The following is a 14,301-nucleotide window of genomic DNA, read 5'->3' as shown; positions in this document are numbered from 1 at the left end:
AAGGTATTTGCTAGTTATATTTTTAAAGTTGACTGTGTTTTACATTGTTTTGCAAATTTTAAACAACTTTTATTTGGCCGTTTTTTATATAAATTTTGTATAATTTATGGTATTTTCTCAAACTCAAGTAGAGACAAATTGCAAAGTGATGGCCACTGTCCAAAACGTTTGCAGAGATTTCAATTTACCATTAATTTTAATAAAAGAAACAACAAACTATTGGTAAACAATAATAAAACACAAAATAAAACTGCCAATATAATTTTTCTAGGGTGCCTCAAGTAAACGAATTTAATGAGAGAGAATTCTAACTCCAACATTAAAAAAATATGGTCGAGTCCTGTGGTACTGTTTTAAATTTTGCTCACTTCATTCAAAAATAATCTTGGGGCAGAAGTAAAACCTACCTACATTTCCTCCACAATACCGCTTTATGTATTACATATATGTTCCTAGGCTCAAAAAACGTTGTGGACCTATACCTATATATAATTCTTTCAAAATTGCAGAATGGTCCTCTACCCTTACTATGTGTTGAAAGAAAGCTTTTCTTTTCCATGTTTAATACTTGGAGTCTTTATTACAGGACTACTATGTAGTTTGTCGGTCAATAGTAAACTTTGGACCTTAGGCAACAGATTATAGTATATTATTGTTTGTTGACTAAAGTGTAAGGAATACTTCCCGTACACGCAATTTCCAAATTGCTTTCAGGAATAGATACATGTGTAATTTTCAATTGTTATGCATCAAAAAAGGAAATCGACCTCTACTGACTGACGTGTTAGTTAAAACATTGCAATAATTTGATTATATATCAGGTTAATGATATAATCTAAATAGGATGTGAGAAGTGTCAGACTTTGACCTTTAATACTGGACGGCAGAAAATGCACACTGCGCAACGCAATGCGCATTTGAATGATGATGATTTCTTACATGACTAGATCTATTTAATATAAAAATTGCCGGACCTTTAACTCCTTAGCTTGTGCCATCGAACAGTTCAAAACTAAATTTTGCAGGGCTAAAGACTGAACTGGCATAATCTATGTCTTACCTGAAGGAATAAATCACATAATGAACAACTTTCCTGTCAATAAGTGTTTTACACACAAAGTTTGTGTAACCAGTACCAGACCCATCGAAATTATGGCAAATACTTGAAATGTACATGAAAACAGGACCACGCATCCCATGCACTGATCAACACATTTTAATCGACTGTGTGGACTTTGCTACACAACGCAGTGCATATTATGACGTTCAATCTTTGAAAGAGTTATTTGAAAACGTTTCAGTCGGAAATAGTTTATCGTTTTTAAAGCAGATAGGAATATATCAAAAGATCTAACACTTCTTATTTTTATTTACATATGCAATATTATGATGTTTGCAGCTGATATTTTTACACACACGTACATACATTTTTACATTACTGTTTTTAGATATGCTTTACATTATTACATGGATGCTTTTAGATATGTTTTACATTATTCATAGTGTTCTTTACATTTTTACATGGATGTTTTTAGGTATGCTTTACATTTTTACATCAATGTTTATGCTTTACAGTTGGCGTTTGCAATATGACTTCTTCTCGGCGATATATGACCATTTTGTGTCGATTCACCGTAAAACCCAACTCACTCACTCACTCACTCACTCACCACCTTGTTACGGTCAATACTTCGCTGAATTGTAAATATTATTTGTTTGTCTGTTTTGGATTTAACGCCGTTTCCAACAGCACTTCAGTTATGTAACGGCGAACAGATTAAATGTCACGCATCTCTTGGCGTGTCACGTATCGGAGGTAGAAAAATGGCGAATAATGAATAGTCATATCTCTTTGATTTACAGCTAAATGAGACGGTATGTGCGGCGTTTCCGCGGCGTATATTAAATGCTCTAAGAACCATTAGAGTTTCAAATAATGAGAAAAAAAAAAAAACAACTGATAAATTTCTTAAATTATCATTCGCTGGATTTTAGCTCACCTGTCACGTACTGACAGTAGTAACAAGGTGAGCTTTTGTGACCGCTCGATGTCCGTCGTGCGTCGTGTGTCAACAATTTGTAAAAAAAATCTATTCCTTCAGAACCATTGGACAGATTTACACCAAACTTCATAGGAATGATCCTTCGGTCGCCGCCTTTCAAAATTGCCCAAAGAATTTAATTCCATTTATAACTCTGGTTGCCATGGCAACTGAAAGGAAAAACTTTGAGAAACTGTTAGCCGGATTTCAAAAATATTATATAGAAATGATCTCTAGGTGTCACTCTACTAAAATTGCCGAAGCCATTCTGTTTCCAAATCGGTAAAAAACATGGCCGCCGGGGGCGGGGCTTATTTTCCCTGTATGGCTATATTGTAAATTTCAAAAATCTTCTTCTACAAATCCACTTTGCAGATTTACACTAAACTTCACAGAAATGATCCTTGGGTCCCCACTATCAAAACTGCAAAAGAATTGAAATCCATGCAGAACACTGGTTGCCATGGCAACCGAAATTATCCCCACTAGGGTCAAATATTGCCCCGCCCTGGGGTCATATGGTTTACATAAACTTATATAGAAAAAACTGAAAATCTTCTTGTCCAAAACAACAGGGCTTAGGGCTTTGATATTTTTTATGTAACTTCGTCTAGTGGTCCTCTACTGAGATTGTTCAAATTATCCCCTAGGGTTAAATATGGCCCGCCCCGGTGTTCACATGGTTTATATAGTAGCTAGGGCTTTGATATTTGGTATCATCTAATGGTCCTCTACCAAGTTAGTTCAAATTATCCCCCTAGAGTCAAATATGGCCCTGCCCTGGGGGTCATAAGGTTTACATAGACTTATATACGAAAAATTTTGAAAATCTTCTTGTCCAAAACCACACGGCCTAGGGCTTTGATATTTAGTATGTAGCATCATCTATTGCTCCTTTACCAAGTTTGTTCAATTTATCCCCCTAGGGTCAAATATTGCCCCGCCCAGGCCCGGGTCACATGGTTTAAATAGTCTTGTATAGGAAAAAACTTTAAAATCTTCTTGTCTGAAACCACAAGACCTAGCTCTTTGATATTTTGCATGTAGCATTGCCTTATGATCCTCTACCAAGATTGTTCAAATTATTACCCAGGATGTCCCAAGTTTTACATAGACTTATATAGGGGAAAAAAATCTTCTTGTCTGAAAGTTCAAGACCTAGGCATTTGATATTTGGTATGTATCATTGCCTACTTGATTTCTAACAATATTGTTTGAATTATGCCCCTGGGGTAAAGAAAGGCCAGCCCCGACCTACTTTCTTGTTTTTTAAGACACAGCCTTGGAATTTGGGTGACATGTACAGTTTTGCACATTGATCTTAAAACTGACTTTCAATGACCATGAATATGACCTACTGACCTACTTTCTTAATATTTTAGCATCCGTTTGACATTTGATACATGTAGCTCATATTACTCAGGTGAGCGATTCAGGGTCATTATGACCCTCTTGTTTTGTAAAAGTTACAAATAAATACATGTACAATGGCAACATTTAACAACATAGCAATTCCACAATTCTTTTAATAATGAGGTGGCAAATAAATGCATGCAAACATAAGTACTAAAAGCATTTTGGTATCATAAATATTCAGGAAATGGCATTTTTATAGTACATATAATCAATTGCGGAAGGAACCAACGTTAATCTATATTTAAAACATAACATTGTAAAATCATCGCTTGAATAAATTAATAACACGCAAAACGAGATCAGAGGTACGTGATCCCACTCGACTTAATTCCAAATAAATGTCCAAGGACGCCTTAGTTTAAATTTTGTATCACGTGTAGTACACTAAAGAAAAAAACAGAGCGTACATTCAAGTACTTTATTCTTAAGAGATACATCGAAGACAGATACTCAGTGAACTTGGCAGTGGAACTAAACATACAAACTTCAAGTAGGCACTACCTATTTTAGATATATGTGTAGCTAACTACACCAAATTACACAGTCTGAAAAAATTGTTAAGATATCAGTTTCTGAAAATGGGTTATTTGACCTGAAAAAAAGTTCCTGGGCAAATTATTTGGAAAAAATGGAGACATTTCCGCTAAGACTTTATTGCAGGCTTACGTGACTATTGACCTAGTACCTCATGTAAACCATACTTTACCTCTAGCCATAAAAAACATGCATAATTACTACAAGGATTAGCAGTGTGAAAAAAACTATAGATCAAATAAGTTAATGCAAGGAGTCTAATACTTTCACGATTATTCTCACTTAACCTATTTAGGAGTGTGCGTAATGATCTGTTCAAGTCTTAGAGACCAGATTTGAGAGCGTTTTCTAAAATGTCTGTTTTTGTCATATCATCCTCGGTTTGGAAGCGTAGCCACACATCTACTGCCTCCTCAATAGGGATAAGGCCATTTACAAGTTTGTGGGAATTGAAGAATTCTTCATCTTTAAACGTATCCATATGTTTTGCTGCCATCAGATCCATCATGTATTCCTCTTTCGACAAGGAATTGTCCCCGTTCAAGTCAATTACTTCCAAAAATTCCCTGTCTAATTCTCTCATTGTTTCAACGAAGTTGGTTTTGTTTGATTCATAACTTGTTTTCAACATTTCTACAAATTCATCTTTTGAGACTTCTGACCGACCACCCAAGAGAGCGTTTCTCCATAATCGGTCTATTGTCGCGATTGTATGGTTACGTTGCTCATCTTCAAGAAAATCAATTTTGGTGTAAAATTCTCTGTAAAATAATAAACATTTATTGCAATTAGTGTTAAAGATAAAATGACATTAATTTCAGTTTCTTACCGACATTTATTAAAACCTTTTAAATGTTTGACAACATTTGACTGTTCTTGTTTATGGCCACCAAATGTGTATTTAGGTGTTCACTCAGACAATATAATATGATGATATTCTTATTATTTGTCCACTTTTCTAATAAAGTCTTAAAATGACCAAAGGATTCTTCGAATCCTTATTGTTGTTCCAATATCTATCTATCAAAGTACGATAGTGTTCAGTGTGCATATTAATAATTTGCATGTAATTCAAATTATTTTGCCGTTAGCATCTAGTATAAATGTGCATCTGCTCTACTAATACACTATAAACGATGACCTATCGTCATTTTTAACTGACTTTTTTTTAATCAATAAAAGGACATATAGCCAGAAAACGCCACAATAACAAAACTTTTATTTATATACAACAAATTCAATGAAACATTTAAAAGTCGTAAGACAAAGAGTATTTCTGGAACATATTTATTCCGAATAACACCATATGCTGCGTGACTCACGCAGTAGCTATCTTTTCTGTATATTTCACATACTCCAAATGCAGCATTTTGTAAAAAGACATTTCTAAAAATTCCACAACACGCCTAAATTCTAATCATTATTGACAACAAAACTGCTCTGAAACAAATTTCTTTTAACATAGCCAATGGAAAAGCTGTCAAATACTTTTATTTAGAAAACATTTTTAGTGCATTGTCTGATTAAAAATGAATCAAAACGACCTTTTTCATGATAAGATTCTCCTACAAACAATTATACTCACTCAAATGTCTCAAGATCATCTAACGAAAGCACGCCATCTTGATTGAGGTCATTTGCGATGTACCACTCCTCCCATTTTCCAGTCAGGTAACTGCTTGCCTGTGAAATTACAGAACCACATCTCATTATTTGTAACAGTTTGTATAATTATCAAGGGTAATGTTTAACAAGAGAGAAACTCGCACTTATCATCCATCTAGAGTCATGTTAATAATTACACCTTGTTGTATTTCGAACATTATTCCACACTTTGCTGAATGGTATATAGCATAATGCCCTACATTCAAATACTTGCTGTTGGCCAGTCGGTAAGTGTTTTCAAATATTAAAGTGATCACGTGAACTCAAAAATGAAAAACTACAAAAAAAAGCTTTACAACGAATAACGGCAATTCTCACATATTCTGCATAATAAGTTGATAACATACTTCTTGCCATATTGACACATCTAGTGTTACCCGTTTAGCTCGAAGGAAATTATAGCAGAAAATGTGCCATTATGGCAAGAATGCACGAAACCGCCGTTTATTGACATTTTAATTATATATCTTCGCCTTATTTATCTTGAAACGTTCAGTTTTCATATTTTTCTCAGACATATACTTTCTGGTACTTGTAGTTACATCGTATAGCACAGTACCTTTTTCTTGGTTTTTTTTTTCAGATAAAACCGGTTTTGTGTGCTGGAGTGATTAGGGTTATAATAAGATGTAAATATAAAGAGAATTCAGCCAAGCGAGTCACCAACTCAACTCAACATGGATTCATCCTAAGTCAGAGCTGTTGCAGACCAGAAATTGCAAACATCTTTGAATGAGCATTCTAACATGGCTCGATTTGATTTCCAGTTAAACAAAGAAGAAAATCAAGCTCTATATATTCTGCGATAAACAACGGTTGACGCGCGGACCGGTAAGAGAGCATTATGACGTCAATTATGACGTCATATTGCCGCATAATGTTCGATACATAACTCCTCGCGTAAACTAAGTCCAGTATAATATCTATTAAAATATATCAATGTGCATGTCAGAATGAAAACAACCAAGGCCTTCTTGTTATTTATCGTCTAATTTACCACGGTTCATCGTTCAGATGCTTCAGTATTTAACCACTCGGGCTAACGCCCTCGTGGTTTAATTCCTACGCATCTGAACTCTGAACCGTGGTAAATCAGACGATAAACAACTCGAAGACCTTGATTATTTGTTAATTAGACATCAATGCTGACAGACGTGTAGAGGCTTCTTGTGAACATATTATAAGTGAGAAAACAAAACAAAAATAACTCAAGTTGTTATTGTTTCAACATTATTTTATAATTCCCTAATTATGAAAGATATAGGTTTGTAAAACACGCTAAAAAGAACTATATGAAGCCTATATAGGAGCATATGACAGCAAACAATGCTGCCACAAAGTATAAACGTTTATTTGCTCAGTTTAAAAGAGACTGTGACTCTAAGACGTTCAAAGCCAGCGCTACCTATTTATGTCGCTATGTACTTCACACAGTTACTCGCCGAAATCAAAGTCGTACAACGTAAAGCATAACACGGCATAAAATGGACACATTGTATAACGACCTGTAAGACCTAATGCATTGGACAGAAACATTGTGTTTTGTTTTTTGCTGAATTCTGCAAAAGGCATGGCTTTACCTTCAATAGAAAAGAAAGAAGTTCTTAACTTGGAAGTCATGCAAACACAGTGCTAAGTATGAAGTTACTAGCGATATTTTTGACTTGCGAGAACTTATCTTGTTACGATATTAAGTTCAATCCAGATCAGGTCATTAAAAAAGCAAGACATGTATTTACAGAGACGGTTCTAAGATAAATATCTCGAAGGGTACAACCTCAGCTTGTCCATATTACATTTTAGATACATGCCAGTAACATATTTAGATTTAAGCGAAATTATCATCCAATCTTAAACTAAGTTACTACTGAAGCCAATACGCAACGTGTATCTGGGAGATGCCTTACAACCGACGTTGCCAAAGATGGCGATATAAAACATACCTTAAAAACTCATGTGTCTCGTATACCGTTAAACAGTACTTGTTATTGTTTTATAAAAGATAGAGTTAGGATGTATAAATTTTTTTTTAAACTACAGTACCGCCAATCTCTGTAACGATTTAGCACCATCTTGGCTGTTATATTTGCGTTGCTGGATGACGTCTACGTTAGAACGCGCGGACGTTCCTGTTACCCGGGTCCATAATGATTAATGCCCGTGATGCACGGCCGCACATTATGATTTCGTTTTGGGGTTACTATTTATTGTAAAGAGTATAATAAATAAATTCATATGATCATCGAGTTTAAATGCAAAGAAGAGATTTTATGGGCTAGATGGCAGAGGTTTTATCCCAACTTACTTATATTAATAGCTATTTATTACAGTTTAAATTGACATCATAAAATTAATGGGGAATTTATAAATTCTACTCACGCTATACCATTTTATTTTAAATGCATTCTTTTTTAAAGAAACTACAAACATGTACAATAATAAAAGAGAAGCTCCAAACACAAGTCATGTAATGAAATTTTGAATGATGCTCGCAACTCCAGAATCCGCAAAATTTAATATTAAAATCAAGGCATCTCAACAGTTCAATGTGTCTGTCAATCCCCTCTGCTCAAAACTATCAACATCATTTTATAAGCTTATCGTTTTTGCTGTTTCTTTTGTTTCCTTTTGAACATCATGTGTTGTCATGAAGAAAAAAACTTAAATTGATCAATTTACGATGGTAATGAAAACAATAAAAATAGATATACCTGTGTCAGCTCTCTTGGAACAGTCAATGCAGCAGCTGAACATGAAAAAAGATATAATGTGCATATTCATAACTATATATAATGTAATGTTATAAACAAGATCACTGCTTGTGGGTGCAAATGCTTGTAAGTGCCTGACAAGGATTTATGGTTCCTGGCCTTCTTACTCGCTATTGATGATGAACACATATATAAAGTTTTAAGCCTGTAGTATTCAAGAATAGTGTACATAAACTACAGAAGTAATCAAGCAATGCTATTTTTTAAGTGAAATCATGAAAAACATGAAAGGGATATTCAGTTGTTCTTGACCTAATTACTAATCTATTGATAATAAACAAGTGTACCAATTTTCAAAGCTATAGCCCTTATAGTATTCAAGAAAAAAAGGACATGGACAAAGTTTTATTTTCCTAAGTACATACATGACTGCAGTTCAGACAAAATGCAAATCAGTGTTATGGTTCTTATACTACTTACTTACTTACTTTATGATAATGGCAAGGTGTACAAAGTTTAAGTGTATTTAAGTAAAATGGACATGAACATTAAATAACCAAGACATTCAAATTTTCTAAGTACAAAAGGGGTCTTAATGCTGTCAAACTGCATACAAGGACTGTTGTTCCCGGCCTTCTTACTCAACAAATAATGTAGAAAAACCTGCTGGAAAAACCACGTCTATTTAGAGACCACTTGCATTAAGAGACGACGTTTTCAGTTTCCTTTTGTGCTTTTAAACTTTGCAGTCTTGTTCAACACTGTCTGGTGAGTGAGTAGTCCGATAACCATAACTTTTGCATAAATTGGCCAATAAACCAAAGTTCAGCGTTCAGATGCGCAGGAACTGAACCACGAGGGCGTTAGCCAGAGTGGTTAAATATCCAAACATACCCATATGAAAATCATCTTTATTTTCATTCTTTCATTTTCATTGAATAATAATAACAAATTGAATTTATTCCGCATTTTATTCATCCGAGAAGTAATAAATTGAACGTTATGCGGTCCGCATACCATAGTCGTTTACCTAACAGATAATCAAAGCCTGGTGGTGGTGGTGAAGAGTGGGGTTGGGAGCGAATCACAATCCGGTTTAAGCTCCTAAGCGTTGATTTTGCCACTGACCGTTCCGAGGCATGCCAACTGTGTTCCTTTAATTGTTCGGTTCGTACTTGATGTTTGTCTTTTTTGTTTTGTTTTGTCTATGATTTTGTGCGAGCCAAGGTGCATGTGTGCATGTCATGTATACACTGTTGTGAAGAAGTTAAATATCCAAGTATCTGAGCGAAATCATGCGATGAACCGCAACAATGCAGTGTATATTTTTATTCTAACATGTTCGACGAACAGTACGGCTCCATCGGGCGTTATGCGAACTTCTGACGTCATTATTAGCGTTCGTAATGCTCTCTCACTGGTCCGTGTGGCAACCATTGTTTATTCAGATTTAATCACTATTGCTCTCCTATTTTGTTTAGCAAGACGACAAATCAAATCATGTTAGAATGCAAAATATACGTACATTGATTTACATCCTTAGATGTCTAACTGACAAACAAATCGAACTATGTTAATAGCATAAAATAACGGGCGGTCAGGTAATTAAGATGCCATGGTAACAACTAGAATGTTTTAAAATCAAAATTTACAATTTGTATACGTGGTAAAGATTGTGATAATTTTGCACGATACCGTAAATGTACGGTGGTAAGTTTAGGTCATGCATTTTTTTATAATTAAATTATCTCGTGCGCACTACATCTTATCTCGAGCGCACGACATCTAATCTTATGCGAACAACATCTTATCTCGTGCGCACGACGACATCTTATCTCGAGCGATCAACATCTTATCTCGTGCGCACGACATCTTATCTCGAGCCATCAACATCTTATCTCGTGCGCACGACATCTTGTTTCGAGCGATCGACATTTTATCTCGAGCGAACAACATCTTATCTCGTGAGCACGACATCTTATCTCGAGCAAACATCTTATCTCGTGCGCACGACATCTTATCTCGAGCGATCAACATCTTATCTCGAGCGCACGACATCTTATCAATATATATTATGGCTCTTTGTGTGAATTCAGATCATCAGTAAAAACATACGACTGCCACCGGTTTTTGCTTTTGTTTCGATTATACTTATGACCGTTTCACGTGTTTGCAGGTTTATAATTTAAATACGCAAACTAATTAAAAAAAGGCAGCAAAAATTCAGTGATGACGCAAAGAAATAAATTTAAGTCCTTGACAAAAAAAGAAAGTATATAAGCTTCGTCCATTTATTAAAGAATTTCTTTGTTTTCCATTATGTGCACTGCTCTCCAAAATGATGTGATAAACTTGTGGGAAGTTTAAATAACGTCGGAATAGGCGGGACCCTAATTATCAACTTGTCCGTATGTTTTACTGATGACCTAAGATGTCGTGCGCACGAGATAAGATGTTGATCGCTCGAGATAAGATGTTGATCGCTCGAGATAAGATATCGTGCGCACGAGATAAGATGTTGATCGCTCAAGATAAGATGTCGTGCGCACGAGATAAGATGTTGATCGCTCAAGATAAGATGTCGTGCGCACGAGATAAGATGTTGATCGCTCGAGACAGGATGTTGATCGCTCAAGATAAGATGTCGTGCGCACGAGATAAGATGTTGATCGCTCAAGATAAGATGTCGTGCGCACAAGATAAGATGTTGATCGCACGAGATAAGATGTTGATCGCTCAAGATAAGATATCGTGCGCACGAGATAAGATGTTGATCGCTCGCACAAAACTGCAAATTTTAGAGAATTTGCCCGATGAATCGGGTTCTGTATTAAAATGTTAATTAAGTAAATTAAGATTGCTTTTTAATTAAAATTTGTTTACCTGTTGTTTTATTTTTTAAAATAAAATTACGGCGTTATTCACATTTAAAGAAAATTATAACAAGATGCGATTTGCTTGTAGTAAATGTCTGTGTACTGAAGGAAAAAACAATGACTGTGACATCATTATGACGTTAACTTTTCCACATGACGTCAGCTTCAGAAAAGATGAGCATATTGTTAATATAGAACTGATCAAGGTTACCTTGAAGTTCATCCTCTGATATCCTACGGTTCATCGTCGAAATACTTTGATATTACCACTCAGTGTTAAAATCCTGCGCATCTGAACTCGGTTATATCAGACGATAAACCACACAAACGTATTTATTAATTGATAAACAATATAGATCTATATCTAATATATAATAATATTAAATATTAAGACGTTTATATCACTTACCGTAGTACGACAAAGCCAATACCGGTGATATAGGATATGCCAAATACATTTTCATCTTGCGAAAGTTTGATAGTAAATGAATATACTTAGATTCTGTGGCATCCGTTGCTGGCAGAAAATATAACTGTTAATTAATTAAAAGAGGCCTAAATGGAATACAGTCGCTCACCTATAGATGAAACTATGAAGAACTGCTACACTTACAAATTTTTACGTTGAAAGTAATTGAACTATTTTTACAAGGCTTTTTAAACCTCTGTACCCTTAGGATAACAGAATTGACTTAAGATGGCTACGGATTAAAACATTATAACTATATTGATGATACGAAATGATACGCTTGCTGAGAACACACACAATATAATTAGATTCAATCAATTAAGAGTTTGTTAGCTAGCTGTGTAAAATAGATTATTGACATAATTTACATATTGTGCTTTTGACTTGGGTGAGCTACGAACTTAAACAGTTCGTGAGTATATACAGATTTTAATTAAATAAAAACATTCTCATAAATTTTCAATTTCAATTCTGCGATGTTTATTTCGATTAAAACGAAATTGTGTTTCGTGTTTTGTATTCAGTAAATTAATATTACCATACTGCTTTTAAGTTTACTTATATATGTAACTAATTTTCTACAATGCAAGTGTATTTCTATACTGCCAGTGTGATACGGAAAAGTATGTAAAATTGCCCAAGGGTAACCATTATTTAGAGTCTGAAGTCATGTTTATAGAGTTTGCTTTAGGTTTATCAATAAGACTATATAGATGTTGTCGTTTGGCTAGAGACTGAACCTGGGATAAAGGAACGAATTGACAGTTCATAACACTTCCACTGGCTCCGATACTCTAACTGTCTAAATGCATGCCACCGGCCGCGGTATTCTAACTAACTTATTGCATGCCACTGGCCCAGGTACTCTAACTGACTAATTGCATGACACCGGTCTCGGTATTCAAACTAACTAATTGCATGACTCCGGCCCAGGCACCCTAACTGACTGATTGCATGACACTGGCCTCGGTATTCTAACTAATTTATTGCATGCCACCGCCAAGGTACCATAACTTATTGCATGCCACCGGCCCAGGTAATCTAAATGGCTAATTACATGACATCGGCCTCGGTATTCTAACTGATAAATTGCATGCCACCGGCCCAGATACTCTTAACTAATTGCATGCCACATGCCCAGGCAGTCTGACTAATTGCATGCCACCGCCCCAGGTATTCTAACTGACTAATTGCATGACACCGCCCCAGGTGTTCTAACTGACTAATTGCATGCCACTGGCCCAGGTACTCTAACTGACTAATTGCATGCCACCGCCCCAGGTATTCTAACTGATTAATTGCATGCCACTGGCCCAGGTACTCTAACCGACTATTTGCATGACACCGGTCTCGGTATTCTAACTAATTGCATGACATCGGCCCAGGTACTCTAACTGACTGAATGCATGACACTGGCCTTGGTATTCTAACTAACTTATTGCATGCCACCGGCCGAGGTACTATAACTTATTGCATGCCACCAGCCCAGGTAATCTAAATGGCTAATTACATGACATCGGGCTCGGTATTCTAACTGACTAATTGCATGCCACCGGTCCAGGTACTCTGTCTAATTGCATGCCACCGCCCCAGGTATTCTAACTGACTAATTGCATGACACCGGCCTCGGTATTCTAACTAACTTATTGCATGCCACCGGCAAAGGTACTATAACTAATTGCATGCCACCGGCCCAGGTACTCTAACTGACTAATTGCATGCCACATGCCCAGGTACTCTAACTGACTAATTGCATGTCACCGGCCCAGGCACTCTTTCTGACTAATTGCATGCCACCCGCCCAGGTATTCTGACTGACTTATTGCATGCCACCGGCCCAGGTATTCTATCTGACTAATTGCATGCCATTGGCCTCGGTTTTCTAACTAATTTATTGCATGCCACCGGCTCAGGTACTCTAACTGACTAATTGCATGCCACCGGCCCAGGTACTCTAACTGACTAATTGCATGCCACCGGCCCAGGTACTCTGACTAATAGCATGCCACTGGCTCAGGTATGACTAACTGCATGCCACCGGCCCAGGTACTCTAACTGACTAATTGTATGCCACCGGCCCTGGTATTCTAACTGACTAATTGTATGCCGAAAACTGCATGCCACCGGCCCAACGGCCCAGGTACTCTTAACTGACTAATTGCTTGGCATCGGCTCAAGTACTCTAACTGACTAATTGCATGCCACCGGCCCAGGTACTCTAACTGACTAATTGTATGCCACCGGCCCTGGTATTCAAACTGACTAACGGCATGCCACCGGCCCAACGGCCCAGGTACTCTTAACTGACTAATTGCTTGGCATCGGCTCAAGTACTCTAACTGACTAATTGCATGCCATCGGCCCAGGTACTCTAACTGACTAATTGCATTTCACCGGCCCAGGTATTCTAACTGACTAATTGCATGCCACCGGCCTTGGTACTAACTTACTGCATGTCTTAGAAGTTATTAGTCCCTACTGGTTGAAAACCAGTTTCGGGGACTATAGGAATGCGCTTTTCCGTCCGGCATTCTGTCATTACGTCTGTCTGTCCGTCCGCAATTTCGTGTCCGGTCCATAACCCCCTA

The 14,301-nt window shown here is 36.5% G+C and overlaps 1 protein-coding gene across 1 annotated transcript; it reads right to left on the bottom strand.

The window, feature by feature from the left end:
• Positions 1-4,073: 4,073 nt before the first annotated feature.
• LOC123560637 (sarcoplasmic calcium-binding protein-like) lies at positions 4,074-11,724 on the bottom strand. The gene is made up of 4 exons (XM_045352806.2): positions 11,654-11,724; positions 8,369-8,403; positions 5,578-5,675; positions 4,074-4,753 (listed from the first exon to the last, which is right to left on the bottom strand). Exons 1-4 carry the CDS (start codon positions 11,706-11,708, stop codon positions 4,315-4,317), a joined length of 627 nt encoding a protein of 208 aa, XP_045208741.2. The 5' UTR covers positions 11,709-11,724; the 3' UTR covers positions 4,074-4,314.
• Between the last annotated feature and the right edge of the window lie 2,577 nt (positions 11,725-14,301).

The sequence above is a fragment of the Mercenaria mercenaria genome, chromosome 15 (genome assembly GCF_021730395.1).
Source record: "Mercenaria mercenaria strain notata chromosome 15, MADL_Memer_1, whole genome shotgun sequence".
Lineage (NCBI taxonomy): Eukaryota > Metazoa > Mollusca > Bivalvia > Venerida > Veneridae > Mercenaria > Mercenaria mercenaria.
Note: the sequence above shows the minus strand (reverse complement) of the source record. Positions and strands in the feature narration are given on the sequence as shown.